Raw genomic sequence first — 26,860 nt, 5'->3', positions numbered from 1 at the left:
ATATATATATCTGTAAAAACTTATTTACATTGAGGGGTGTATATAAAAACTCAATTTTGAATAAGATAGGACTTAAGGTGAGACAGAGGAAGCATTAATTTCTTTTGTGTGTGCCGGGGGGGGGGGGGGGTATCAACGGCGAAGCTAGAAAAATTTTCAAGGGTGTTCAAACTTGAACAAGGAAAAAAATTCCCCAACAAATAGGTGCACCGAAAAATTTAAGTCAAACAACGTGATATCGAGCTAAATTATTCGTGTAATAGTACGAACAATTGGATAAATCCAAACTAATATAAAGAAGTCATCAAAAAGAGATTCTACTTATTACAATTGTACTCGACAAGGTTTCATCTCTTGAAATGTTTTTATAATAGACACATCAGAAATAGTACTAAATACTTCTCTTTCTACATAAGGCACTATGCAACCGCCTAAAAATCATCATCCATTCGACTCCGCAAGTCATTCTTGATAAACTTCATTGCTAAGAAAGCTCTTTCAACGGTTGTAGTGGCAACAGACAGAAGCAACGAAAGTTTCACTAAGAGGAATACAAGAGGATAAACTGAATGCTTCTTTGTCTTAACTAATCTTTTTGAAAGATCTGAAAACCCATTTAGATCGGAGAACCTTTCATCAAAATCCCAAACATCAAAATGTAACTTGCAAGCTGATTCTCAAGAGCACTCATCCTAAACTCATCAAAGTCATAAGGATACAATTCAGTCACTTTCATTATTTTTCTAATATCAAAACTTGAAAATGAGTCAATTGGATTCAAATAAGCAACTCCATGAAGCGAATCAGTCGTCACTTCGTCAAAACGATCGTTAAGTTCTTGAAATTGCCAATCAATAACTTTACAAAACACTTCAACACGATAATGATGAAAGACATTATGATCAGTAGGTTTTCGCCGTGATCTTCCGGAGTTAACATATAGATCATCAAAATTAGGCACCAAAATATCATGTTTGATACAAAATATAGATACTTTATCAACAAACGAATCCCATTCATCATCCCTCCTTAAAGTTTGCAATCTTTTCTTTGCTACTTGAACAAGTAGCATGACATTTGCAATATCTTGCTCTTTTTTTGTAAGGATACATTCAGATCATTTGTGATTCCCAAAATATCTGTCATTAAATGCAACAAGAATGCAACCTTATATGTTTGACAAGCTTCGAGATGTCCCGATGCCTTAGCTCTATCATCTAAAGTACCTGCATCTTCAACAAGAGTATCAACAACGTCAACAATAGAGCCAAACATACGAATAAAGTTTCCAAATGACTTGTAGTGAGATCCCCAACGAGTATTACCGGCTCTAACAAGACCACGTTCTTGATTCAAGCCTCTACCCGTTTCTAGTTCACCCATATCTAATGCCTTTTGGAGTTTTTCGTTATGAGATTCTCGAAATTCATCCACACGTTTAAAAGAAGCTCCCAATACATTCAAAATATTTGGAACCAATAATACAAGTTCACCTACTTGAACACACTTCTTAGAAACCGCAACAATAGTCAGTTGAAGTTGAAGTGCAAAACAATGAATTGAATGAGCCGATCTACTTTCTTATTTAATCAACTTCTTAAGATCTTTAATACCACCTTGCATATTGCTTGCCCCATCATAACATTGTCCACAGATAGAAGATAAACTTAAAGAATGATGAACAAGTACATCGGCAATTACTTTTTTTAGAGATAAAGCACTAGTATCTCGAACATGAACAATGCCAGTAAACCTCTCCATCACACTTCAGAAGTAAGGTGGGTGGTGTACCTCACTGAGCTATCGATCGCGAAGCTATCGCCCGGTTCAACCAACCGTCCGTCCTAGTGCCTTTGCTACTGATTTGACCGCTTCTCCTCGTTAATATGGGTTCACCTTGGCCCTCGCCCCAGAGTTCTTATGAAGACTCTGGTGGTGCATGTGTATGATCGGGCCCCCCATAAGCGCCAAAGATCAGTCCGTAGAACCTATAAAAAAGAGATGGTTGTGGCGCGAAGTACTCTTGTGCACCTGAGTCATTTGGCTAGCGCGGAAGCCCGCCCCCTTATGTTATGGAAGAATTGAGCTTATTGCTGGGCTGGTTATTCAGAGCCAGCAATTGGCTTTATCGACATATCGTAAAACAATTGCCATTTGCTCTTTGCGTGACACGTCTAAAGACTCATCAACTAATAAAGCAAAGTAGTCACCATTTAGATCCTCCATTATAGCTTTAATTGTTTCTATCTTACATGCGGTCACAATTTCTTTTTGAATATCTGAAGAAGTCATCTTATTTTTTTTTTTGGAGCACGTTTCAAAACAAAGGGTTTAATCTTATCACATTTATCCGCATATCATGGAAGAATTTCAATAAAATTACCCTTGTTCAATAACGTTTCACTTTCATCATGACCGCGGAATGCGAATCCTTGATTCAAGAAAATCCTTACCACATCAACTGAAGCATTTAAGCGAAGCCAATACTCACGCTTAGTTTGATCAGACTGTTTGCAAATGCAGCAACAATAGACTGTTGTTGCCACATTAGATCATCACAATTTCTATTTGCTTGATTGTGAATACTATTTGGCAAACCGATATGTTTTGTAAAACAATCTTTTCTGTTCCAATTCCTAAATCCTTTACTCAAAAAAACATCACCACCACCTTGATGAATACTTTCGCCCTTAAATAAATAACAAGGTAAACAATATGCAACATCGGTATTTACATCATACCCCAACCATTTAAATTCATCAAACCATGTAGGATTAAAACGACGCTTGAATCCAGAAAAGTCAGATTGAGGGAAGTCGTGATACCGAGGTTGGCAAGGACCACTTTGAATGTATGACCTCCTTATTTCATCGCGAAGGTTTGGATGATACTCCAATATTGGAGTTCTTTCAGCTGGATCAGACTTTGGACCATTTGTATCAATTTCTTGTCTTAGAGAAGAATGCGAGAGAAAATCTGATTGATCGGCATTTTCTTCTCGATTAGATTGATTTTGAGACGCCGAACTTATTTTTGGTACTTTATTGTAAAATTTCAACAAGTTCATTGCAACTTCAATCTGCTGAATGTATAAACTAGTTAAAACATATTATTCCTCAACAATTAAATAAACAAAAGGAACATAAAGCCAACAGCTTGTGTTTGAACTTACAACAAGCAGTATACATAAATGCTAACTAATTACTCCAGTGTACTATCCTAAAAATATTTATCATACCAAAAATCAGAGAAATTTAACACAACTGAAACTTTAAAGCAAAAAAAGGAAAAGAAAAGACAAGAGATTCGAAGTTCGAACCAGTTCAATGGCGGTCACGAGTTGTCGGACTGTCGGAGTAACGCCGGCGGAGACGGAGAGGCGAAGAGCAACAATAACTTTCAAACGCAGAAGTTCGCTGGTCACTGGCAGAGAAATCGAAGAAGATGGATACCAAAATTGACCTAGGTTTTTTCCTTTTTGTTCGCGTGGGCCGTGAGGAATGAGGAATTGGGGATGGATTGATTTTGACTTTTAGGGATTAGATTTGTTTATTCCCAATTTTTGTTTTATACAGATTTGTTTATTCCTGATTTTTACATTATAAAGCAAGTCAAACAAAGAAAACGACGTCGTTTAGTCTGCTTGTCTGGTTGTCTTTAAAAAGAATTGTACTGCAACAAAAACTGTGGAGGGAGGAGTTCGAACTTGCGCCCCTAAGGCGTTTTGACCACCCTTTGCCACCGGGCTATGCCTCTTCATTGTTGCAAGGGTGTTCAATATGTATTATATATATGTAAATTCTAATATTTTACCTATATATATTGTATTATTTTCCGACGAAGGGTGGTCAGTTGACCACCCTTGCTACACTGACCTTCGCCCCTGGGGGGAATGTGTGGTGGAGACAGTTACTTTTCAATCTACAGATTTTAGGACAGTTGAAAAGAAATGAAGGTGCCATCACTATTTAGCTTCTAGATGTTTCGCGCTATTCCGCACAACATTTTGAGCAGTGAATGCGCTTTATGTTTTTTTGTTATATTATATATGGTTCTTGTCGAATATATTATTACTTGCTAAAAACACAGGCACGTACTCTTGTGTTTAGCTTACTACTTCATTTTATATGGGATATCAGGAATTTAAAGATGAGTCCACCAGCTTCTGTTGAATGCATCACCTTATGTTCTAAATGACAAGTGTACTCTTTGATCACTAGCCAAAAAACGTGGTACCAGTCTAGCTTGTAACCACCTACAAGATGTCACAAGGGGATACATGGTTATTGGCAAGGGACTGTGTATTGGAAATAGGGAAATGATAGGTGTTGAATGCTATCGTTCCATACTTTGTCAGTTTTCACAGATGTGATTTAGATTCATTCATTATGAAGTCAGTGTAGATGCATCTAACATTTTTATGCTTTCCAATAAATGGGACTGAAAAAGTAAAAGAGGTTTTTTGTGCATCTTGTAAACATTAGATGCAAATACAACTTCTGGTACTCTATACTGTTAATGTTATCCAAATTAAGAAATAAATGCTCGAGAAAACTTCTCATCAGAATATCTAACTGTAGCAGCTATTTGATCACGACAGCATTTTATCACCTTCAAGACGTGATGGACTTGGATCAGTACGAAGTGACAGTCTGGCAAGAGTACTGCTACTGGTTCCTTCCATCCAGTCACACATTCAAAACTTGCTGCTTGAAAAGCTTCCTGAGTATTTTGATGTGGACCCTGGTGGAAATGTTGGAGGGAGATCATCCTCTTTATGTCTTGAAGAAGACGTAGCAAGGCTGATTCTGAACCAATTCCGGTGGCTTGACTTCCTTGTAGACTCAGAAACATTTACTGAAAAACTGTTTGAAGTATTATCTATTTGCCCGGTTCACTTGAAGAAGGAGATAATTGGGTCATTGCCTGAGATTATTGGGGAGAAAAACAACAAAACTGTCGTAGATTCGCTTCAGGAGATGCTTCAAGAGGATTCTTCCATTATTGTTCCCATGCTCGACTGTTTCTCTAACCTCCATTTGGATGATATGTTGCAAGAACAGGTTACTTTGTTGAACATGTATTAATCAATATACTAATTATTGACTTTCACCAGAATAACACTTTCTTTTTCTGAAACTTGTAAAGGTCATTACAGTGGCGTTATCTTGTATCCGAACGATTGATGTGGAGCATATGCCCTACCTATTGAGATTCCTACTGCTTTTGGCTACGCCAGCCAATACTCGTAGGATTATTTCACACATCCGACATCAGCTCAAACTTGTTGGAGCATCGAATGTTTGGACCACACAGCAGAGTAAGATGAAGGGAAAGTCAGTCGTCAACAATGCAGAAGCTTCAATACTTGATGCCTTGCGGACAAGTCTTCGATTTAATAAAGTGGGATTTACAATTTCATTGCCATATACTTGATAATTTCATTGAGTCATTAGGTATAAAATATTTACATCAGTTCTGCTCTTTATACATAGGTAATTTGCCAAGAGACATTGAATGAACTGAAAAGCCTTGAGAATGTTCAGAATCATAAGGTGATAGACATATGGTTGCTTATGCTTATATACATGAACAGCGAGCCTTTACAAAAGAGTGTTGAGAAGTTACTGAAGAAGAAAATTCTTGAGGGCTGTATAGTGGAAACAATGTTTGATCAATGTGTTTCTGGGAATAAGGATTTGGCTCAGGTATGGTTTACGCTTTGATATTCATCGCAGAGCTAAAGCTTACATTCCCATTTCCTGTGCGAGCTATATTACTGCAGTTTTGTCATGTTGACTTATTATGCTCTATACTAGGATTATCTTCCTACCCTCCTTTCCATTTCTGAGTACTTACTGGCTTGCAAAGAAGCCAAAGCCCGGGAATTCGGCATTCACATGTACACATATCTATTCAAAGAGCTTGTGGATAGTTATTCAAGACAGGAAGTAAGATTGTCTTCTCAAGCATTTATTAGATTGTTTCTCCTGATTTTGAAAGTAAATGCAAAATGTTATCCTGCATGCCGTAGTTGTAATTAGCTGTTTTTTAAATGAAGGTCCTTGGAGCATTAATTACTCATGTGGGCTCTGGGATAAGTCATGAAGTGAGTTCTGCTTTGGATGTGCTGGTCCTCCTAGCCTCAAAGTACTCACAGGAGTTGATTCCACTATCTTCTCATATAACTGGTGTGCTTGTTGGTGCAGTGTTGATGCTGACTAGACTAGGAAATTTTGCATAAGGTTTAGTTATATGCTTATTTTGGTGCATCTTTTCAGGCATCCTAGATTACTTGGAGACATTTAGTGTTCAAAACCTGCATAAGGTTGGTGACGCGATCAACCATGCCTCTCTTGGCATCATGATTTAAGCCATTTCCTCGCTTGTCTTTGAGCAACACCTTTTATGTTACAGGTGTATGAAGCTTTCAGTCTTTTGGCATTTTCTGCTCAAGTGAGTACAGTGTCCTTTGGATCTCCTATTTCAAATGAACTACTAGTGATTGTGAGAAAGCAGGTAAATGGACAATATGACACTCTCTAGGATTTATGACAGCGTCATTCTTTTAGTCACAATGACAGCTTGTGCTCTTTAAATCGTCTGGCAGCTGAGTAATCCTGATCTCATTTATAAGAAGATGGGCTTAATTGGCACTCTCAAGATTGTCTCCTACCTTGGGGATGCAAAAGCGACAAAGCAACTTTCATCATCTCAGGTAGCCTGCTGATACTTGAGACAACTTTATCTTATTCCAGGTGGTCATATTAAAAGACATATGTTGCAGTATTTTGAAGCTTGTATTGTCTGACCTTGTTCTAATCTTTTGATGCTGAAGTTTGTCTTTCTGATTTCTATTAGTAGCTATGTTGTTCGTGTTATAATTACATGTAAATAACCCTAATCCTATATGTAGTAGGAGTAGAACATGTATTATATATATAGGACTCATTGTATCATTGTTAGCACATCAATAATATAATTTTCCCGTGTCATATTTCTCACACGGTATCAGAGCAGCAGTGAGAAAACATCCGGGAAAGAAAACCCACCCAAAACAGTCGCCGTGCATCAATTCCGGTGACCTTTTAGGGTTGTTTTTCGAAAAAAACCAATTTCCATTAGTGTTGTGCAAAAACCAACACCACCACAAGGTTCCCCAACCCCCGGCGACCAAACCCCATCAAACACCTCCGGCATACAACCTCTCACGCGGCGCTGGGAGAATTTTTTTTCCTCCTCGCGCCGGCGCACGGAGCCTTTTCCGGCCATTTTTTGAAATTTCTTCTTCAGAACAGTCGGACCTACTTGTAATTTCGAGCCTACCCGTGCTTTTATTTTTTGATTCCGAGCACTTCGAAAATTTTCCGGCAACTACAGTAGTTTTCCGACAACTACAATATTTTTTCCGGCAAAAGTATCCAGATTTCTTCCGTTATTTGCTGATAATTTTGCTAGCCCTGTCTTTAATCCAACCATGTCTCTCGGACTTTATGCTTTTGGTTCCAAAAACAGTGGCGCTGGAAATTCAGTCTTGATGATTACTTCTGAACCCCTACTTGGGACTTCCAATTATTTATCTTGGGCCTCGTGTGTTGAGTTGTGGTGTAAAGGTCAAGGTGTTCAAAATCACTTAACCAAACAGGCTAGTGAGGGAGATGACAAGGCCAAAGCACAGTGGGAAAAGATCGATGCTCAGTTATGTAGTATCTGGTGGCGATCTATTGATTCCAAATTGATGCCTTTGTTTCGCCCATTCCTGGCATGTTATTTAGTTTGGGAAAAGGCTCGTACTTTATACACTAATGACATATCTCGTTTCTATGACGTGATATCGCGAATGACAAGCTTGAAGAAACAGGAATCGGATATGTCTACTTACTTGGGACAAGTACAAGCAGTCATGGAAGAATTTGAGAAGCTGATGTCAGTTTCTGCTAGTATTGAAAATCAACGAGCAACGACAGAAGATGTTTCTAGTTCTTACACTCGCTGGACTTCCTAATGACCTTGATTCAGTACGTGACCCGATTTTGGCTAGTCCGACTGTCCCTACAGTTGATGACTTATTCTCTGGATTACTTCGCCTTGCTGCAGCACCAAGTCACCCAGTGATCTCATCACAAACACTTGACTCCTCTGTTCTCGCATCCCAGACAGTGGAAATCGGGCATCTCAAACTATGGAGAATAGACGAGGAGGTCATTTTGGAAGATCTAGATCTAAGTGTTCTTATTGTCATAAACTTGGACACACTCGTGAAGTGTGCTATTCTTTACATGATCGACCACCCAAAAATGCTTATGTTGCTCAGATCGAGACTAAGGTAACCGGGGGTTTTCTTTATCTGTAGGGGAATATAAGGAATTCCTTCAGTACCGAGCAAGTAAGCAGACATCTCCACAAGTATACTCTGTTGCTCAGACTGATACTTCTGTTGCTGGTAATTCTTTTGCTTGTGTTTTCCAGTCTAGTACTCTTGGACAATGGGTCGTGGAATCAGGTGCTTCTGATCATATCTCTGGTAATAAATCACTTTTGTCAAATATTGTGTATTCACAGTCTCTTCCCACTATCACTTTAGCCAATGGATTTCAAACTAAACCAAAAGGAGTTGGACAAGCTAATCCCCTACCCTCTGTCACTCTAGATTCCGTTCTTTATGTCCCTGGGTGTCCTTTTAGTCTTGCATCTATTAGTCGTTTGACTTTTGCCCTCCATTGTGGTATATATTTTATTGATGATTCTTTTATTATGCAGGACCGCAGTACGGGACAGACAATTGGCACAGGACTTGAATCAAACGGCCTTTACTACCTTAACTCACTCAATCCCTCCTAGGCATGTCTAGTTATAGATCCTCCAGACCTAATTCACAGACGTTTAGGACATCCAAGTTTGTCCAAGCTTCAGAAGATGGTGCCTAGTTTGTCTAGCTTATCTACATTAGAATGTGAGTCGTGTCAGCTCGGGAAACATACCCGAGCCTCCTTTCCTCGTAGTATTGAGAGTCATGTAGAGTCTGTTTTTTCTTTAGTCCATTCTGATATATGGGGTCCTAGCAGAGTCAGTTCAACCTTGGGATTTCGTTATTTTGTTAGTTTTATTGATGATAATTCAAGATGTACTTGGCTTTTCTTAATTAAAGATCGTTCTGAGTTGTTTTCTATATTCCACAATTTTTGTGCTGAAATCAATAATCAATTTGGTGTTTCTATTCTTACTTTTCGTAGTGATAATGCCTTAGAATATTTATCCTCTCAATTTCAGCAATTTATGACTTCTTAAGGAATTATTCATCATACCTCTTGTCCTTATGCCCCTCAGCAAAATGGGGTTGCAGTGAGAAAGAATAGGCACCTCATTGAGACTGCTCGCACACTTCTCATTGAATCTCATGTTTTGTTGCCTTTTTGGGGCGATGCAGTTCTCACAGCTTGTTATTTGATTAATCGGATGCCTTCATCTCCCATCCAGAGTCAGGTTCCGTATTCAATATTATTTCCCCAGTCACTCTTATACTCTCTTCCCCCTCGTGTTTTTGGGAGCACTTGTTTCGTTCATAACTTAGCTCCTGGGAAAGATAAGTTAGCTCCTCGTGCTCTCAAGTGTGTCTTCCTTGGTTATTCTCGTGTTCAGAAGGGATATCGTTGTTACTCACCTGATCTTCGTAGGTACCTTATGTTAGCTGACATCAAATTTTTTGAGTCTAAACCTTTCATTACCTCTTCTGACCACCTTGATATATCTGAGGTCTTATCTATACCGACCTTTGAGGAGTTTACTATAGCTCCTCCTTCACCTTCCGCCACAGAAGTCTTACCCATTCCAACCGTTGAGGAGTCTAGTGTGGCACCTCCTAGACCCCCAGCCACAGGAACACCACTCTTGACTTATCATCGTCGTCCGCGCCCAGCATCAAGCCCAACTGATTCACGTCCTGCACCTGACCCTGCTCCTACTGCGAACCCTGCTCCTAGTACATCGATTGCACTTCGGAAAGGTATACGGACCACACTTAATCCTAATCCCCATTATGTCAGTTTAAGTTATCATCATCTTTCATCACCCCATTACGCTTTTATATCTTCTTTGTCCTCTGTTTCCATTCCTAAGTCTACAGGTGAATCATTGTCTCATCCAGGATGGCGACATGCTATGATTGACGAGATGTCTGCTTTACATACAAGTGGTACTTGGGAGCTCGTTCCTCTTCCTTCAGGTAAATCTACTGTTGGTTGTCGTTGGTTGTATGCAGTCAAGGTTGGTCCGGATGGCAAGGTTGATTGACTTAAGGCCCGTCTTGTTGCCAAGGGATATACTCGGATATTTGGGCTCGATTACAGTGATACCTTCTCTCCCGTGTCTAAGATAGCATCGGTCCGCCTTTTCCTATGCATGGCTGCTGTTCGCCATTGGCCTCTCTATCAGCTGGACATTAAGAATGCTTTTCTACACGGTGACCTTGAGGATGAAGTTTATATGGAGCAACCACCTGGGTTTGTTACTCAGGGGGAGTCTCGCGGCCTGGTATGTTGCTTGCGCCGGTCAATTTATGGTCTAAAGCAGTCTCCTCGAGCCTGGTTTGGTCAGTTCAACACAATTATTCAGGAGTTTGGCATGACTCGTAGCGAAGCTGATCACTCTGTGTTTTATCGGCATTCTGCTTCAAGTCTCTGTATTTATCTGGTGGTCTTTGTTGACGAACCGGCAATGATCATGATGGTATTACTAAATTGGAGCAACATCTCTTTCAACACTTTCAGACTAAGGATCTGGGCAGACTAAAGTATTTTCTAGGTATTGAGGTCGCTCACTCTAGCTCAGGTATTGTGATCTCACAGCGGAAGTATGCATTAGACATTCTTGAGGAGACAGGAATGACAGGTTGTAGACCGATTGACACTCCGATGGATTCGGATTCTAAACTTCTACCAGGACAGGGGGAGCCACTTAGCGATCCTGCAAGATATAGGCGGTTGGTTGGTAAATTAAATTATCTCATAGTGACTAGACATGACATTTCCTTTCTAGTGAGCGTTGTAAGTCAGTTTATGGATTCTCCCTGTGATAGTCATTGGGATGCAGTTGTCCGCATTCTTCGGTATATAAAATCGGCTCCAGGAAAAGGGTTATTGTTTGAGGATCGAGGCCATGAGCAGATCGTTGGATACTCAGATGCTGATTGGGCATGATCACCTTCTGATAGACGTTCTACGTCTGGTTATTGTGTTTTAGTCGGAGGCAACTTGGTGTCTTGGAAGAGCAAGAAACAGAATGTAGTTGCTCGGTCTAGTGCAGAAGCAGAATATCGAGCAATGGCTATGGCAACATGTGAGCTAATTTGGGTCAAACAATTGCTCAAGGAGTTGAAAATTGGTGAAATCAGTCAGATGGAACTTGTGTGCGATAATCAAGCTGCCCTTCATATTGCATCAAATCCGGTGTTCCATGAGAGGACTAAACACATTGATATTGATTGTCACTTCGTCAGAGAAAAGATACTCTCAAGAGATATTGCTACAAATTTTGTGAAGTCGAATGATCAGCTTGCTGATATTTTCACCAAGTTCCTCACTGGTCCTCGTATTAGTTTTATATGTAACAAGCTCGGTACATATAATTTATATGCACCTGCTTGAGGGGGAGTGTTAGTTTGGTAGTTAAATAGTTACATGTAAATAATTCTAATCCTATATGTAGTAGGAGTAGAACATGTATTATATATATAGGACTCATTGTATCATTGTTAACACATCAATAATATAATTTTCTCGTGTCATATTTCTCACAGCTCGGACTCTTCAAAATTGCTGACTGGTGCGTGTCGGATCCTCCAAAAGTAGTGCATTTTTGGAGGATCCGACACGGGTGCGGCAACAATTTTGGAGAGTCCGAGCAACATAGATTAGTGGCCCTGTATGTCAGTTTATGCACTAGCTAATCACTCATTTAATAGTTATGTTGTGTAGTCAGCTCAATGGGAAGGCCTACTGATAGAAATCAGAAGACAAACTTCCGCAATAAATTCGAAGCAGGACCAGACTCCTAATCTGTAATGAGGCTCAAAATTATTTTGAAGCATTCCAATGTATACCATTCACTGCATAACATTATTATACTATTTAAACAACTTTAAGAATTCAAATTTATTTAACTAATCCATAATTTGAATTTCGATGTGATGTTTTCTCTATCAAATTAACTTTTCAGCTATTACTTAATATTTTCTTCCAATACAACTAATATAGTGGACAAGTCAATTAACATTTTAAACTTCTTATCCAGACAAATAGCATATAAAATGGAACTAAGAAGTACAGTTGTTAGTGCCAATAGTAGTTGTGACTATGAGAATTCAGTAATGGAGTTCTAGTAGTAGTCAGAGACTTATGGAAAAAGGCGGAACATTTGAAAAGGTACTGGCTACATGTGGTTTCTACTTAGATACGCTATATTGCGAGATTATTGTGCTTTGCTGAATACCTTAAATCTGTCTGCAAGTGCTCTAGGTTTTCAACGTGTTACAATAATGCCTACAGCGGAAGTCATTTTATTGCAAGTTCTCTTCTATGTCTGTCATAGTTGATAGTTTCCCTTTATTATTACTGGTAAACAATTTTGTCACCTAAAAGCTCCTAACTCTATTTTCAAAGTAAGGTGTTATTTTAGAACATGATAAGTATAGGTATATATCATCATTAAATTGCTTGATAATATTCACTTTTAACCTTCACAATATTGATGATTAATAGAGTGACAGTGCTGATCGTATTTCAATACAAAAATTACTGAACCATAATGCCATATTTGATAATGTCCTCAAGTTACTAGATTTTAAGCTGCGTGTTTCTTCGCATCGGTTTCAGGAATTTGTCTTGTTTTATTTTCAGGGTGTCTTTCGTTGAATTAATTTGTCATGTTGAATTTCCATATTTTCTTTGTCATGATATTCAGTTATTTGAGCTTTCATTTAAACATTGTCATGCCGTAGTTCCTTTATTATGATACTTCTCAATTTATGTGGTTTGGTTTAGAAGTCAAATTACGAGGAAGCTTTGGAGCTTTTGGAAACATCTATGAATTCTTGCAAGCAGCTGCCACTTCCATTAATTATGTTCTATGATGATCTGGCTTTAACATTGAAGAAAAAGGCACTTCATCCAGCCATAGTAGAATGGTAAGCACATGATTATCACCATTAATCAATATTATAGTACATAACACGTGCATTGCTCACAGGACAAGCAAACGTGTTGGGGACTTCGAATCAAAGTTTTTGTGTGACCTCGACGGTGGGGAGCTTATGGTCAAAGAGTTATATTGTGGTTTGGAAGGTATGCTTCGCACGTGCATTCCAGAAACTTTGCTAGCAATTTCCATTAAATAATCATCAATTGAAGTTTTAATTTCTGTTTATATGTGCAGGAGATTTATGGATGAACCTTGATGGAGACATATCTCCTATATGTCTGAATGTATTGCCACTTGTATCCTCTTCATTGCGGTAATTTTGTAATCAATCTGCTTTATCTTACTGCTTGAAAAGTTTATACATCCTTATGTGCTGAATTTTGAGTAACGAAACAAACAGAAATTAAAGTAGTTACATGCCTACTTTTGCTTACTCCACTTTTACTAACTGGCTTTAAACTATAAAGCCAGAGAATCACTAACTTATCCAGGGAATCTTGATCTTTTGATAACCAGGTTACCAGAGTTTTGGAATTAAAATGGTCAATCTGAAAGAAATTCTTTGATGCAAAATTATTAGCTGTGTTAGCCTCAGCTTCACTCAGATATAATTCTCTCTCCCTTCTCCCCCTCCTCCATCTCCTATATCTTCCATGTTTCTCTCCTATTTTCCTGCTTCCTGTCCTTTTCCTATCCTGATCAACCTCACCCTTAAGCCTTAACAATAGAATCTGAACAAATTACTAACTGAAACATATTTGTTCATATTGAAATGGAATAAATCTTCAAAGGCATATTAGGATGAGGTCTTGAGTAATTTTGTTAATGCAAAGATTGGGTGGCTGGTTCTGATGAAGGACCATTTTAGGAATTTCTCATCACATTCTGTTGTTGCACTTGGGAATACCATTATTGCCATCCTTCATTTTTTCTGAAATATGATAAAAAGGTGCTAGGAGATATTTTTTTGCACTTCAAGGACATTTCTGAGGTTAGAGGGAACTCTGACATTTGCAGAAATTGTCGAGTGACTTTAATTTAACCATATACATGTGTCAGTTAGTCCTACTGCTCTCTTTTAACCCACTGAATGAAATTATTCCAATAGAATGCAGCTAGGAGATGTTTCGTTACACCTTGAAGATGTTGTGCGGGACATGAGGAAAACTTTGACATTTACACCAATATTGCAGTGTCTTTGATTAAATTTCTCCTGATACTCCTTTCGTGCTCTTAAATGAATTTATGTCAAATTTCTATCCGAGTCAAAGTCACCTGTGAACAACCTTGGACTTATAATTATCCTGAGTTAGATATATGTTCTGGTAATATTTCTGCCTGTTAGTGTTGTTGTTCTGCATAGATGATCACATATCATACAACTCATGCAGGGCCGCCTCATCACTGCAAATTCTTCCTGCAAACTTCGTTTTGCTGTCTTCAGTAAGTACCCAATTCTTCAGAAACTACATCCTCTAAATTCTTGAATGTTCTATGTTTGATCTCATTGCTATGTCAGATTGAGAGGTTGGCAAATCAAGGATCTCTTGCAGGGATTGATGCACTTCTTGGCTGCCCTATACACCTTCCTTCCTCTAAGGTGGGATTCGGGTCAATTGATTTTTTGGCTTTACAAACTTGTTTTTAGTTTTATGACTCTACCTCTTTTTTTTTTTTTTACACATGAGAGATTTACTTTTACATGCAAGAGATGTGTCTTCTACACATAAGAGATCTAAAAAGGTCATTTTCTTAAATTTAAAATTGTAAAGGAGCATGATTTACAAATAGCACGTGGGATTTAGTGCCTTCCCAGTTACTCTTGTAAACCATTTCAATCACATCCACTGCGAAAATTAGTTGCGATCAACTCTATGATCCTTTGTATCCATTCCTTTTAACTCAAGAAAGTTATATGATCAAAATGAAATTTGCCTTTAGTTTATGATCATCCTCCCACTTACGTAATCTCTATAATTGTAAATAATAAAAGGGCCAATGTCTAAGCAATATCTAGAAACGAGAATAGTCATCTGCTAAGTGAGATAATTATAAGTTAATAAAAAATTAGCATCTATTAATAGCTGGCAGGAGATAGTTCACATCATCATCATCTAATTTTGGAGATGAAAAGACGTGCCTGCATTAGTGCTCTAAACTGCAGTTTTTGGAAATCTTGTTTTGGTCTGACTTTGGATTAAAAATCATGTAAATAAACATAAAGGTGGGGAAACTGGAAATGATGTTTAAATCACCTCTATGTCCCAAATTGAGGTGGGCATATTATTGCTCATTTTCAACCACCTATTTTATATTGACTGTCATGTTGGACTTTTACATGCTTTAATGTTTTAGGCAATGACTTTGTAGAATAGTGAATAAGGTAATTTGCAGTATGCATGATTTAATGTAGATGAATTATGAATAAGCTGAAAACAGTATTTTGAGGATATGGCTTTGTGGACTGATATCCGTGGTGTACAAAAAGGGTATAGACAGGCGGGCCAAAGTGGAGTGATGGACCAAATTTTTTCTTCTTGAGATATTGTAAAGTGAAAAGTGGATACTGAATAAACTTTATTACATGTAATAAGAGGTGACTAAGTACCATTTTGAGGAAGTGGATGGTAGTTAGTGTGTGATATCAAAACAGTCAAAGGTCTTTGTTCGAGCACCATCATCTTTTGTATAAAATTCTTTTTTTGTGTTTGGTCCAAGACTCTAAGGAAAATAAATTAGCTTGCATATACTGACATTGTACGGATTAAATGTATAAATTTGTTTTCTCTAATAATTTAAGCTTTTAGAGAAGGTAGTTCACTCAACTCATATGTTCCCTGCCCAACTAACTTAATTACCAACAACATCATGATATTTTAGTCAAACTAACTCTCTATTGTTTTCGTCTTTAACAAATCAAGTTAAATTGACTCAATTGTCAAGGCAAGGTTGGAAAATCAGTCTAACCTTATTTTGTTCATCCATGGACCAGGTTCTATATGCTTTAATCAAGCTGTAGATTGGTTGGGATAGTAAATTATACAAATTATATGTTTAAGCTTGCTTTGCATCTTCCATATAAACCAGGCCTTTCTATGCTGAAACTAGGTTGAAAAGGGCGCAGGTAAAATGTGTTGGGTGGGCTCTTCAGCCCATGGAGAGGCCTGTGTATGAACTTTGAGCCTAGTGCCAACTAGCACTGGCTTGCTTTGCAACATAAGCTTGCGCCAAGTAATTTGATTCAAGCTCTTATGTTGGTCGTTTGGAGAGAATGAAATAGGAGAGCTTTTGAAGATGTTGAGATGAACTTTGTACAATTGAGGAATAGCCTTTTATGCCTTATTTCTTTTTGGTGTACCCGTGAGATTCCTTTATGTATAGAAGATTGGATGTCATTAGTAGAGAACCATATCTTTTTGTAGGGTCTCTATGCTTTTGGTGTACTTCTTGTATACGGGCGTTTTTATGCCCATATTGTTAATAAAATGATAAAGTTGTTAAAAAAACCATGTGTATATGACTTCCTCCATTTCAAACTGAATGTCCAATTTTCTTTTTTCATGCTGTGTCCAGCCCAAATAATGATCACATTTTTGAAAGATAAGTTTTCTTACATACTGCACTGATTAAAAAGTGATCAAACATGCTGCACTTCACAAAAAATTATATTGATCTCACATTCATTCTTTCAAATGAAACTTTCTCTATTCTATTATCGAAAACAGAAAAAAGGTCAATATATGGCCATACCCTTCATTAACAAATGCTGTACTATTCGCGTTTTCAACTATACGCTTGATAAATTGCAAAATCAAACTAAGAATTTCACTTTGCAATAGAGGGAATAATAGTTCAAAATTAATCTGCTCTGGCTTCAAATGCCTTGTGCTTCCAATGTTAATTCAAATTTGATTTGTACACCATTTATTTTGTTTGACCTGTATATTGAATATTTACTTCTATAAGATGCATTTACATATTAAAGTATAAAAAATGTTACTTGGCAATTTATTGGCGTATGACTAAAACTTTGTAGTCTTATACCTGCTGCATGCTTCTCTGTGTGCTAATAATGTCCATTTTATTTGTGTCAGTTCTTCTCTGAACCACTTTGGGGCTCTTTAAGTGGAAAGCAAAAGCAAATCATTATCTTATCATTGTACTATGCTGCCAATTGGCTGCGGGAACTGGTAGGTATTGTTGATAATCTCGCCAATGTGGTGTAGGTGATTTATTTCTGGCAATATATTATGTTTAAGCATGCTATCTGACTTCTCTGGTTTATTATGTAGCTCAATGCCTTTTGCACTCAAGCTGTCAATGAATGTGATGCATTCAGTCAAGCAACAAGAGAGGAGATAACTCTTAAACTTTTTAAGCGGTTGAGGAACCTCGTGTATGTGTTCATGTCCTTTTCCTGTATGCCATGCATGATATAACTTTTCAGCCCTGCATGTTTTGAGGACCCTTTTTGACCTCCTAACTAGCTATCAACTCTGTTCATCTTCATGCATCTTTGTCACAAACAACTCATAAAGGAGGTTACCTGTTTCCCAGATCCCATTAACATTTAATGGTGAAAGGAAATGGTTTGTCCCTGTATTGTATAATGTGCACCCACTAGTTTCTTTGAATTTTCTGTGAGCTATCAGAGTAAGATAACAACCCACTCCTGTACACGGTAATCTTTGATTAACTTATGTGTGTCTTCACTAGTTGCAGAGTGATTTAAAACAGTTCTATAAAAATCTTCCTTCTTCCAGGTTACGGGATTTATAAATTCTTAAAAATTACATCTTACAATTGAATGGCCTTCATTCTGTATTCATTTTATGCTTTGATTCAACAAATGTCAGGCCTGGCTGGATGTGTTATCTTTCTCTTGTAAACTTCCTTAATGTGTTTTCTTTGAGAAGGAACCCTAAAGTTCCTTCTCTCTAGCAACTTTACCCTGCAATATGCATATGCATCAGCAGGGTTCCTTCTCTCTAGCAACTTTACCCTCCAATATGCATATGCATCAGTAGGGTTCCTTCTCTCTAGCAACTTTACCCTGCAATATGCATATGCATCAGCAACTGCATGATAACCAACCCATGAGTCAGTTCTTTCTCAATAAAGAATCATGCTGTGACAACAGAACTTCATAAAGCTAACAAAGGTTTACTAATGCAGATTCCTGGAGAGCTTGCTAAACAGTTCCCTCAGACAGTGCTCCTTTTCTTTACCTGAACTCCAACCTCATCTGGAGTCCTTGTCACCGAACCAGCTTGATCATAATAGAGATCAGGAGATTAAGAATGAGCATGGTAATGGGAATGGTGGTTTATCACAAAAGAAGAAGAAAGAGAAAAAGACCAGTCAAGCATCACTTACTGATGGAAAACTTAGGCAGCCAACCATCGTGGATGTTCTAAGGAAAGCAGGTGCAGTTCCGAGCCAAGAACCAAGTGTGAGTCCTTCTGGAACGTGCTCTAAAGGTAGCACACCTGAGCCCTCAGGGAATCAACCACGTAATTCTAATCTACCAGCAAATGTCGATGTTTCTACCGCTGTGGAGCATGTGGAAGCACAAAGATACAAATTCAGGCCTCTTTTGCTGGATTGCTTTGCCATCTTAGCTTTTCAGAAGGTAGTACTAGTGTCTCTAATGAGTTCCTTCCTTTCACTGTCTAAATGGGTTTTGATTTGAGCTAGCCAGTGCCTGAAGTATATGGTTCTTTTCACTGGTGTCACTCTTTTAAATCCTTTTTCAGCCAGTGCATAACCTTCGTTTGATTTTCCTTTTATATCCTGGCCATTCTATCTGGATATTATGGGCTGGGTATTTCTTACATCTCAGGGCTTCATTTGAAGTCTTCTGCATGCCCCATCTGGAGAAAACATGTTTCCACCGCTGAGGTGTTACTCTTCTGGTGGTATCATCTTGATACTTAACCTTTATTTGACTATTGAACTGTATCTAGATTCTTGAATCAGGGTTCTTCATCAAATGTCTAAATAATGAAGAAGATAAATGTGAATGAGTTACCATGAATACAACTCTTAGGCATTTTCATGATATTTTCCATTTCACAAATTTTTCTTGAGCACCAAATGCTTTTAGTAGCGTGATAGAGTATTGACATAGCGACGCCAGCTGCACATAGCACTTTAAGAACGCCTTCCCAGAACTAAAGAATTAGTTGCGTGATGAAAGATTTAGGAGTTATCTTATTTGAATTATTTTATCTGATTCGAGCAATGTTTATCACATGATATTCGATGTCTCTAATCAAAACAATTTCATTAATTGCTTAGTATTTGGCTGTCATGTGAGAATATTGCCTTTTGAACTAATATCCACAGTATTACTCTGTTGAAAGTAGTTAATGATTATTGAATGAACACATCTAAATAATCAGAACTAGCTCTCCGACCAAATCCATATATGCTTTTGGTCTGATTATTAGTTGATTGATTGGTCTACTAACTCAGCCCTTACTCTTGTGATCAGTTAATAGATTTCATTGCCAACTTGCATCCTTCTTTCCTTCCATTCTTACCTTCCCTTTTTCTAATTTGCAATGGAAATGTAACATATCTTTCTTCGGTCATTAGTCCTTTGAGGCACAACTCTAGTGCTATTTTGACAATTTATGCAATAACTTTTTTCTTTCAATTAAGAGTAATAAAAAAAGAGAGGAGATTTGTGAACTGATAGACAATTCTTATATTAAGTTGACACTTGATATCTCTTTGCAATGTGTAAATTCACATAATAGCTGCCTGAAATCATTGCGCACAGCATTTCTAACTTGTTTAAGTATGGTTTTCAATGCAGACTCAGGATTCCTGCTGTGCAGATCCAGCTTCTGAGGTATTCAATGAGCTCCTTTAGTATGCCCTCTTCACTAGGATATATGAACCTCTCATGGACGTGTTCAGTTCCTTTTTCCTTTTTAATTGTTTAAATTTGTAATATTGTGAAATTTGTGCATAAATTCAAGTGTACTTATATTTGGACTTTCATCTTTGAGAATATCTAACTCCCTGGTGGTTCCAGTTGCCCCTTTGTCTATATATTCTGCGGGATCTAAACAGAAAGCTGGACTACTTCAGTCCACGAAGGCATATATTGGTTAGGCGCATGAGTGTTCCTCCTGCATTTGGTGAGATGAAAGTAATAGAGTTCATAAGCAAAATTCAGCCAATATTTCCTTCTCTTAGAAGGCACTTGAATTCTGCATTATCTGGTGTTAGAGCAGGTATTACAGCAGGCTTTGTTCAATGCCTTGCCAAAAGAAAAATGCCAAATTTAGATATCTCACATAGAGTTTATGCAGATACAGAGATATGCCCAGATCATTGGAAAACTCATTCCGCCTTTGCTGGAAATCCTGATATACCCAATATTACAATCTTTAGACCATCAGTTTCAAGACTTGTCATAAAAGAGACACTTCAATGCTTTGGCAAGGTAAAACATTTCGGTCCTAATCTTCGCCTATATAAAACAAAAACTAAAAGAAACGGTTTGGAGGGGGGGGGGGGATTCTCTTTTTCCTTGCTAAATTTCTGATCAAATTTGTATCTCTTGTTTCCTTTTCTTTCACTTCAATTGCAGATGCTAAACATTCCGGATGTTCAGAGAGACAGGTCAGTACTTACTGATCTTCTGGAGGCATTCCAGCCAATCAGCATGACAGACTGCTTTTTCCAAGGCATGCAATTGATTCCTTCACCAGGAGACATAGGTTATTTATATGCTGGTGCATATTCATTCGTGGGGACTATCTTTGATTCAGGTATGCTACTTCTGAATTTGTTCTTTTGGTTCACATATTTCTTTCATTTATCAAGGAAGCATATGTATGTCCCTACCACTTGACTTTTTTCCTTGCAGCACGTGCTGTCTCATTTGCTTTGGCATCCGAAGTATTGTTAAGCTTAGAATCAGTACTTGCCTCTATCCGAACTATCCTAGATAACGATCTCGATGATATTGGAAAAGATATTCGCACAGGTTTTTCGAAAGAGCTACTTTCTTTTCTGTCAAAGAAGCTGGGAACTTTTGCTTACAAACTCTTGATGGAAAAGTGTGATGGTGTTAATGACATTGAAGATGGTCAGAAAGTCAAAGTATGTTAATCTAGTTGCTCCAGCAAACATCACCATCGTGTTTCTTGAATGACAGCTGACTGTACAATAAATTTTCTTTGGGTTGCTAGTTTGATTAATTTTTAATTGCAGGCAGAGGTCATTCAAAAGCTTTTACGAATTTACTTGGAAAATAGCGAGTCCACTTCCGATTCCCTAAGTGAACTTGCCTGCTCCGTTTTGCCCCAGGTGCATATATTAGGTTGTTTACATAGTGCTGCTTAGTCAGATCATTTGTCGTGATTGAACCGAATATGAAAGTATTGCTAGATATTTCACATATTGCATCAAACCTTCTGCTGTAAGCTTATCTGTTAAACTTTCCCTGAATTTGTAAAATATTGCTTCAAAACCTACTGCGGCGAGATAATTGTTATGCAATATTGCTTGAAGTTCAAAGGGTGTACATGGAGACCTTAACGATTCTTTATAACCTCCTTTAGCCTTTAAAAGTAAGCTTAAACTACATGATTATACAATTTACTTGTTTACTACACTTAGGTGACATTTGGAGTAATGGAGAAAATAATCTCCTAATAAAATTCAACATTGGTTTATACAATGTTTGGTTTGATTTTTCTTTTCCACATAAAACTTAGTATAATGCATTAGAATGTTTGGTTTCAAAATTTCTTTTCCGCATAACTGAAGCTCGCATAAGTTATGCGGGAATATATGTATTATTTTATGCTTGATTGAGTGTGGAATAAGAATGCGGAGTTAGTAGCACATGGATTAAATCACGAAATGACAAAAATAACCCTTCTTGTAGTAACCAAAATAACTTATCCCTGCATTACAAATCTCTACATTACTAATCCCTGCATAACTTGTTTCTAAGCCAAACGACCCCTCGTGTATTAGTTACTTTTACTTCTTCAGTTATAGTAGCATAACAACAACAATAACAAACCCAGTGGAATCCCACAGGTGGGGTTTGGGGAGGGTAGTGTGTACACTGACCTTACCCCTACCTTGAGAAGGTAGAGAGGTTATTTCCTGTAGACCCTCGGCTCAAAGAAAGATGAATAAAAGAAGCAGTAGTAACAAGCAGTAACACCCGCAATCCAATAAGTTCAGTTACAGTAGCCGCTATGTTGATTGCTGTTATTTATGAGTTAATTGGCTTGTTGGGTCTTCAGAGTTTATCTATGTTAGGCAGACTTGTGTGGTAACTGGTATGGTTGTCTACTGGACAAGTGGACATTGTTTTGTCCAAGGATCTTTACCCTGTAAAATCAATCAAGCTAGTGTATGCATGCCCTACTTTTTTGGCGGATCAGGGGTCTCGGTAAAGTTTTAATACCAAGAGATATACATGGCCAAATGCATTTACATTGTTGATTGCTTCAAACGTATTGGAAAAATCATGAAAGCAGCAATACCCACTTTGCATATTAAGTGGCTAGATTTGAATGTGTATGGACGTTAATAATTTAAGATCTGGAATTCAATATCTTGAATTTTTTTACATTATATATATATATATATATATATATAATGTAACCTCAGTTTTAACTTTATAGTTGTTTACTTTGGAGAATGGTAATTGTGAAAATATTGGCATTTAATATGCTTAGTGGTCTGTGAGTGTGATACTAGGCAAACCCACAATTTAATCGTATTTTGTTTATATGTCAGGTTTCATCACGCAAATCTGCAGCGGAAGATGGCTGTAGTTTTCCTACTCTATGTCCTGCAACATTTTGCATTTGGTACAGGGTGATGGTAAGATTTCCACAATGCACTCAATTCTTTGTGTGTTATTCATGTGGAAATTATATGCGTATAAAAACAAGATGTTTACTGAAGATGATTTAATGGTGCAGCATGAAGAGAATCTTGCTATGATTAACCGCTTGGTGGGTACCTAAATCTTGTATACTATTTAGAAGCTACACGTCAACAGATGGAACTTCCATGATAAAAAGATAACTGTTGTGTTCTTCTTTACCTGCTTAGGTTAAGGAAATTTCACTGCTGGAGAAAGCCAGAGGTGGAGTTGAAGTGGAAGATGTCAAATGCCTTCTGAAGAAACTACAACAATCTGTTAATGTGGTTGTGTCTTTAGTCAACATGTGCAAGACTCACGATAAGGTAGTTGTCTTGCTTTAAATTTCTTATTTTAATTGCCACTCAGCTTTCTTATACCAATAAAACGTGTTGACTAATAGGTCAACGTTCGTGCAATTGCTGTCAAGTTCGGTGGGAAGTTTGTTGACTCTTTCCTCAAAGGTACTTACCTCTATCATGGGTCAGGGTACAAGGACCTCTTTTTATCAGTTAAGGGAGGGTCATTTCTTCCGCCTCATCTTTGTGGTTGTAACAAAATATGAAGTATTGGAATTAACAAATGTCTTCAGCTTTTGGTTTCTTGCAGGGGCAATTTCAATTGCAGCGTGAGCAAATAATTCAGATGGTAAGATGAGTGAATTACTGGCTTGAATCATCATACATGCTAAAAACCTGACTTTAGATTAAGGAGTCTCTATATTTATTAGGTTAGAGAGCTTCAGATGGCAACGAGAACTATACAGACGCTGTGTTCAGAAGCAAAGGTTTGACAAATCCCTTATGCTTCAGTCTATGCTCATTCGTTGTGCCCTAGAGGCTAGACATCTTTCTGCACCTTCATTTGTGTTTTCTTTTCTTTCTGGCAGGGCATGAAACAAACAGCAATAACCAGCAAAATCCCAATCACCAAGAGATCTATGGAGCGGTTCTTGTTTCGTGTCAAGGAACTTCTTCACTCAACGTCAACTGGATGCACTTTTTGGATGGGTAATTTTACCTTGTATTTGCTGGCATGTTACTGTAATCAGATAGTTGATCAAATGATGGTTTATAATAATATTATTCTGTGTGCTAATAAAGTTATTTAATGATGTAAAGGCCAAAATCTTTCCATGTTCAATACATGCACGTATTTGTTTGATCTGATATCAATTTCTAATCTGGGAGAACTAACAGACTTACCCATTCGGTGAAGTTCATGGTCGCCGTCGCGACATCTGTTACATTCATTGGAACCTATGCCAAAATAATTGCGATGCAAGGAGAAATTTCTTTTTTAAGCCGAGGGTGTGATGGTCCTTTTTCAGATTTAGAACAGTATAATGATCAAGTTTCATGCTTCTGGTGTCCCCACATATATGTGGAAGTTTGTTAACAAATCTGCTGCATCGATAGCTAGTTTTGTCTTCTCGTAGAAGTTTTTGATGCTTCAGACTTAAATTTGTGTAGTACAGTTGTATCTGAATTTCATCCTCACATGTACTGATTACTTTAATCCGTTTCTTCATTTTGGCAGGCAATCTAAAGCATAAAAATTTGATGGGGGATGTAGTAAGCTCCCAGGCATATATAGATGATCAAAATGACAATATGGACAATGTTTCTATGGAAGATATCGTTATTGATGAACCCACAGATATTGCTGGCGAATGAGGACCTCATTAATTCAAGCAACAAGAGCTGACCTAAAAAATATCCGACACAGCCAGAGCTGACTCAAGACAATTATGTGAGCGCTATTGATTTCTAACTCTTATGTGTGTGTGCGTGATCGGTGGGTGACTAGATCCTTGGGGACTTGCCTATCCTTTTTTATTACAACTCTTCATTTGCTGTAGATTCCATCCCAACGACTCTTCATTTGCTGTAGATTCCATCCCTCATACCGCATGCTTGGTTCCCAATCTGAGAAATGATGAAATAGGCATGCATTCGGTAATTTACTGCCCCATATGACGTTTGAAAGAAAGAAGTGTATATACTAGTGAGGAACTATTATATTATTACAGTTTGAGAAGTCAAAACAGTTTTTCTCTGAATGTAACATCTCAAACATGTCTTAAAATATTTCAACTTTAAGAAAATGTATTTAATTGTACTTATAGTATAGTTTGTAAATATGTAGGATTGAGTTTTATTCAAAATTAAGAATTTGATATCCGATTTTAGTCAAGAAATTGGATGCCTTGACTCTTGTAATTGTAAATTGCCTATGCCCTCTGTAACATTGGTCTGTTTGTGCCTCTAGACTAAGCAATTGAATAATCTGACGATTCTTTCTTGTATTTGCTGGTTTCACATCTTACAGATCAGCCTTGGGAACTGTTATGGTTAAGCCCTTATTGCTGTGTTGCAATCAGGGATTGTTGGCAATATTTTTTACATGGATATTATAAAATGGGCTTCCCCTCGGTTTCACACCAGAAGTGTGCATCTATTGTCTGATAGTTTATGCAGTGTCCTTTTGATACATGCTCCATGCTCCTATGTGGATAAGTTGTAATTAGCCATCATTATCAAAGTTTTCTCGACACCTCTGCCTCTTCTTGCGATTTTCTGAATGCCTTTGCCATGGATAATGTGAATACACCTTTTGTTTTTCTCTAGAAAATTTGGCGAGACGAATTAGCATGTGTTGGATTCTTGTGGACTTGATATTGCGCTTGAGAATTGTGCATCCACGTAACCTCCTTGAACCCATATATTAGATCTAAGATGGTCAGAGCTGTTCATACCAACGTACCAAATGAAGAATGCCAGAAGCTCAAGTGTATTAAACTGTAAACGTAGTAACAATGATAAAGAAACAATAGCACCAAAGGTTGTGGTAGTAAGTGCTCCTTCCTCTTTAACTAGAGGTCTTGGATTCGAGCTATACCTTTGGTAGAGAATGTTATACCCTCAAAGTGGGTATCGAATGCCGGATGAGAGACCAAAAAAAGTAAAATATAAAAAAACCATAATCTCTTTCTCTACGGCACCAAGGTGCTCAAGAAAGGGAGCCGCTGTTGGTTATTTAGGTTTCCTCTTCCATTTCCCTTTTTACTGGCTAAAGTATAGTATCCCTTTAGTTTTAAGTTTTACGGCGTAACAGCTTATTGGTCATAATTTCTGTTCTGTAGGGGTAAACTGCCATTTTCACTTGTAAAATTAGTTGAAATTTATCACAAAGTATAGTTGTATTTTTAAGAAGATAAAAAGGAAGTTTTTTAACTTATTTGTTTCATTCGGAAAAAACAAACTATTTGTTCCACCAACCAATAACGTGATACTTCTATTTTTGACTTAACCCAGCCGTGTTCAATTGGTTTATATGAGATTATGCGAATTTAAAACAAGCAAACTTCAGATTTCTCCTATTTATAATGGTTAGTTGCATTATTTATTTATGGATTCTTGTCGGTTGTGATTTAATTGTAACTAATTCATTCACATCTCAATTTTAATGAGTTCTCACTGTTGAGCTGCCAAAAAAGGTCAAGAAGAAGAAACATTTTTCCATTTATAAAGAACTTGCATTGTTTTGGGGATAGATTTGTTTGCTTTACTAGTAATTGAAAGAGAAATAGAACTAGCAACAGAGAACCATCAAGTTTTTAATTAATTGTTATGTCTATGTCAAACAACCAAGCAAAGGAGCCAATTGTTTATGTTCGGAAGAAAATCCGAAAGACCAAAAGAATAGAACAAGTAGTTGGTACTGTTGTTGCTTCCCCTGCTCATCAGGTATCTT

General features: G+C 37.6%; 1 protein-coding gene across 5 annotated transcripts in view; it reads left to right on the top strand.

Moving 5' to 3' along the window:
* The window catches only part of LOC109214213 (Fanconi anemia group D2 protein homolog), a 27,076-nt gene extending 986 nt beyond the window's left edge, over nucleotides 1-26,090 (top strand). Inside the window, exons 2-32 of one of the 5 annotated variants that reach the window (XR_002066151.1) lie at nucleotides 4,601-5,063; nucleotides 5,149-5,403; nucleotides 5,496-5,708; nucleotides 5,820-5,951; nucleotides 6,062-6,191; nucleotides 6,282-6,328; nucleotides 6,418-6,519; nucleotides 6,611-6,718; nucleotides 13,038-13,180; nucleotides 13,243-13,337; nucleotides 13,429-13,507; nucleotides 14,586-14,637; nucleotides 14,714-14,794; nucleotides 17,289-17,384; nucleotides 17,487-17,590; nucleotides 18,370-18,826; nucleotides 20,018-20,053; nucleotides 20,240-20,441; nucleotides 20,520-20,653; nucleotides 20,801-20,981; nucleotides 21,080-21,315; nucleotides 21,427-21,522; nucleotides 22,975-23,061; nucleotides 23,163-23,195; nucleotides 23,296-23,430; nucleotides 23,508-23,568; nucleotides 23,697-23,752; nucleotides 23,835-23,891; nucleotides 23,994-24,114; nucleotides 24,644-24,856; nucleotides 24,966-26,090. Coding sequence is in view for 3 of the 5 variants with exons in the window: in XM_019378139.1 (XP_019233684.1) it covers nucleotides 4,601-5,063; nucleotides 5,149-5,403; nucleotides 5,496-5,708; nucleotides 5,820-5,951; nucleotides 6,062-6,191; nucleotides 6,282-6,328; nucleotides 6,418-6,519; nucleotides 6,611-6,718; nucleotides 13,038-13,180; nucleotides 13,243-13,337; nucleotides 13,429-13,507; nucleotides 14,586-14,637; nucleotides 14,714-14,794; nucleotides 17,289-17,384; nucleotides 17,487-17,590; nucleotides 18,370-18,826; nucleotides 20,018-20,053; nucleotides 20,240-20,441; nucleotides 20,520-20,653; nucleotides 20,801-20,981; nucleotides 21,080-21,315; nucleotides 21,427-21,522; nucleotides 22,975-23,061; nucleotides 23,163-23,195; nucleotides 23,296-23,430; nucleotides 23,508-23,568; nucleotides 23,697-23,752; nucleotides 23,835-23,891; nucleotides 23,994-24,114; nucleotides 24,644-24,780 (4,129 nt within the window). In the remaining 2 variants the exon portion in view is untranslated. Of the gene's footprint in view, nucleotides 1-4,600; nucleotides 5,064-5,148; nucleotides 5,404-5,495; nucleotides 5,709-5,819; nucleotides 5,952-6,061; nucleotides 6,192-6,281; nucleotides 6,329-6,417; nucleotides 6,520-6,610; nucleotides 6,719-13,037; nucleotides 13,181-13,242; nucleotides 13,338-13,428; nucleotides 13,508-14,585; nucleotides 14,638-14,713; nucleotides 14,795-17,288; nucleotides 17,385-17,486; nucleotides 17,591-18,369; nucleotides 18,827-20,017; nucleotides 20,054-20,239; nucleotides 20,442-20,519; nucleotides 20,654-20,800; nucleotides 20,982-21,079; nucleotides 21,316-21,426; nucleotides 21,523-22,974; nucleotides 23,062-23,162; nucleotides 23,196-23,295; nucleotides 23,431-23,507; nucleotides 23,569-23,696; nucleotides 23,753-23,815; nucleotides 23,892-23,993; nucleotides 24,115-24,643 lie in introns of those variants that run through there. The other 4 variants (XM_019378230.1, XM_019378139.1, XR_002066182.1 and 1 more) reach the window with 4 other exon arrangements.

The sequence above is a fragment of the Nicotiana attenuata genome, chromosome 1, assembly GCF_001879085.1.
Source record: "Nicotiana attenuata strain UT chromosome 1, NIATTr2, whole genome shotgun sequence".
In the NCBI taxonomy this organism is placed as follows: Eukaryota; Viridiplantae; Streptophyta; class Magnoliopsida; order Solanales; family Solanaceae; genus Nicotiana; species Nicotiana attenuata.
The sequence above is the reverse complement of the archived record's forward strand: the minus strand, read 5'-3'. Positions and strand labels throughout refer to the sequence as shown.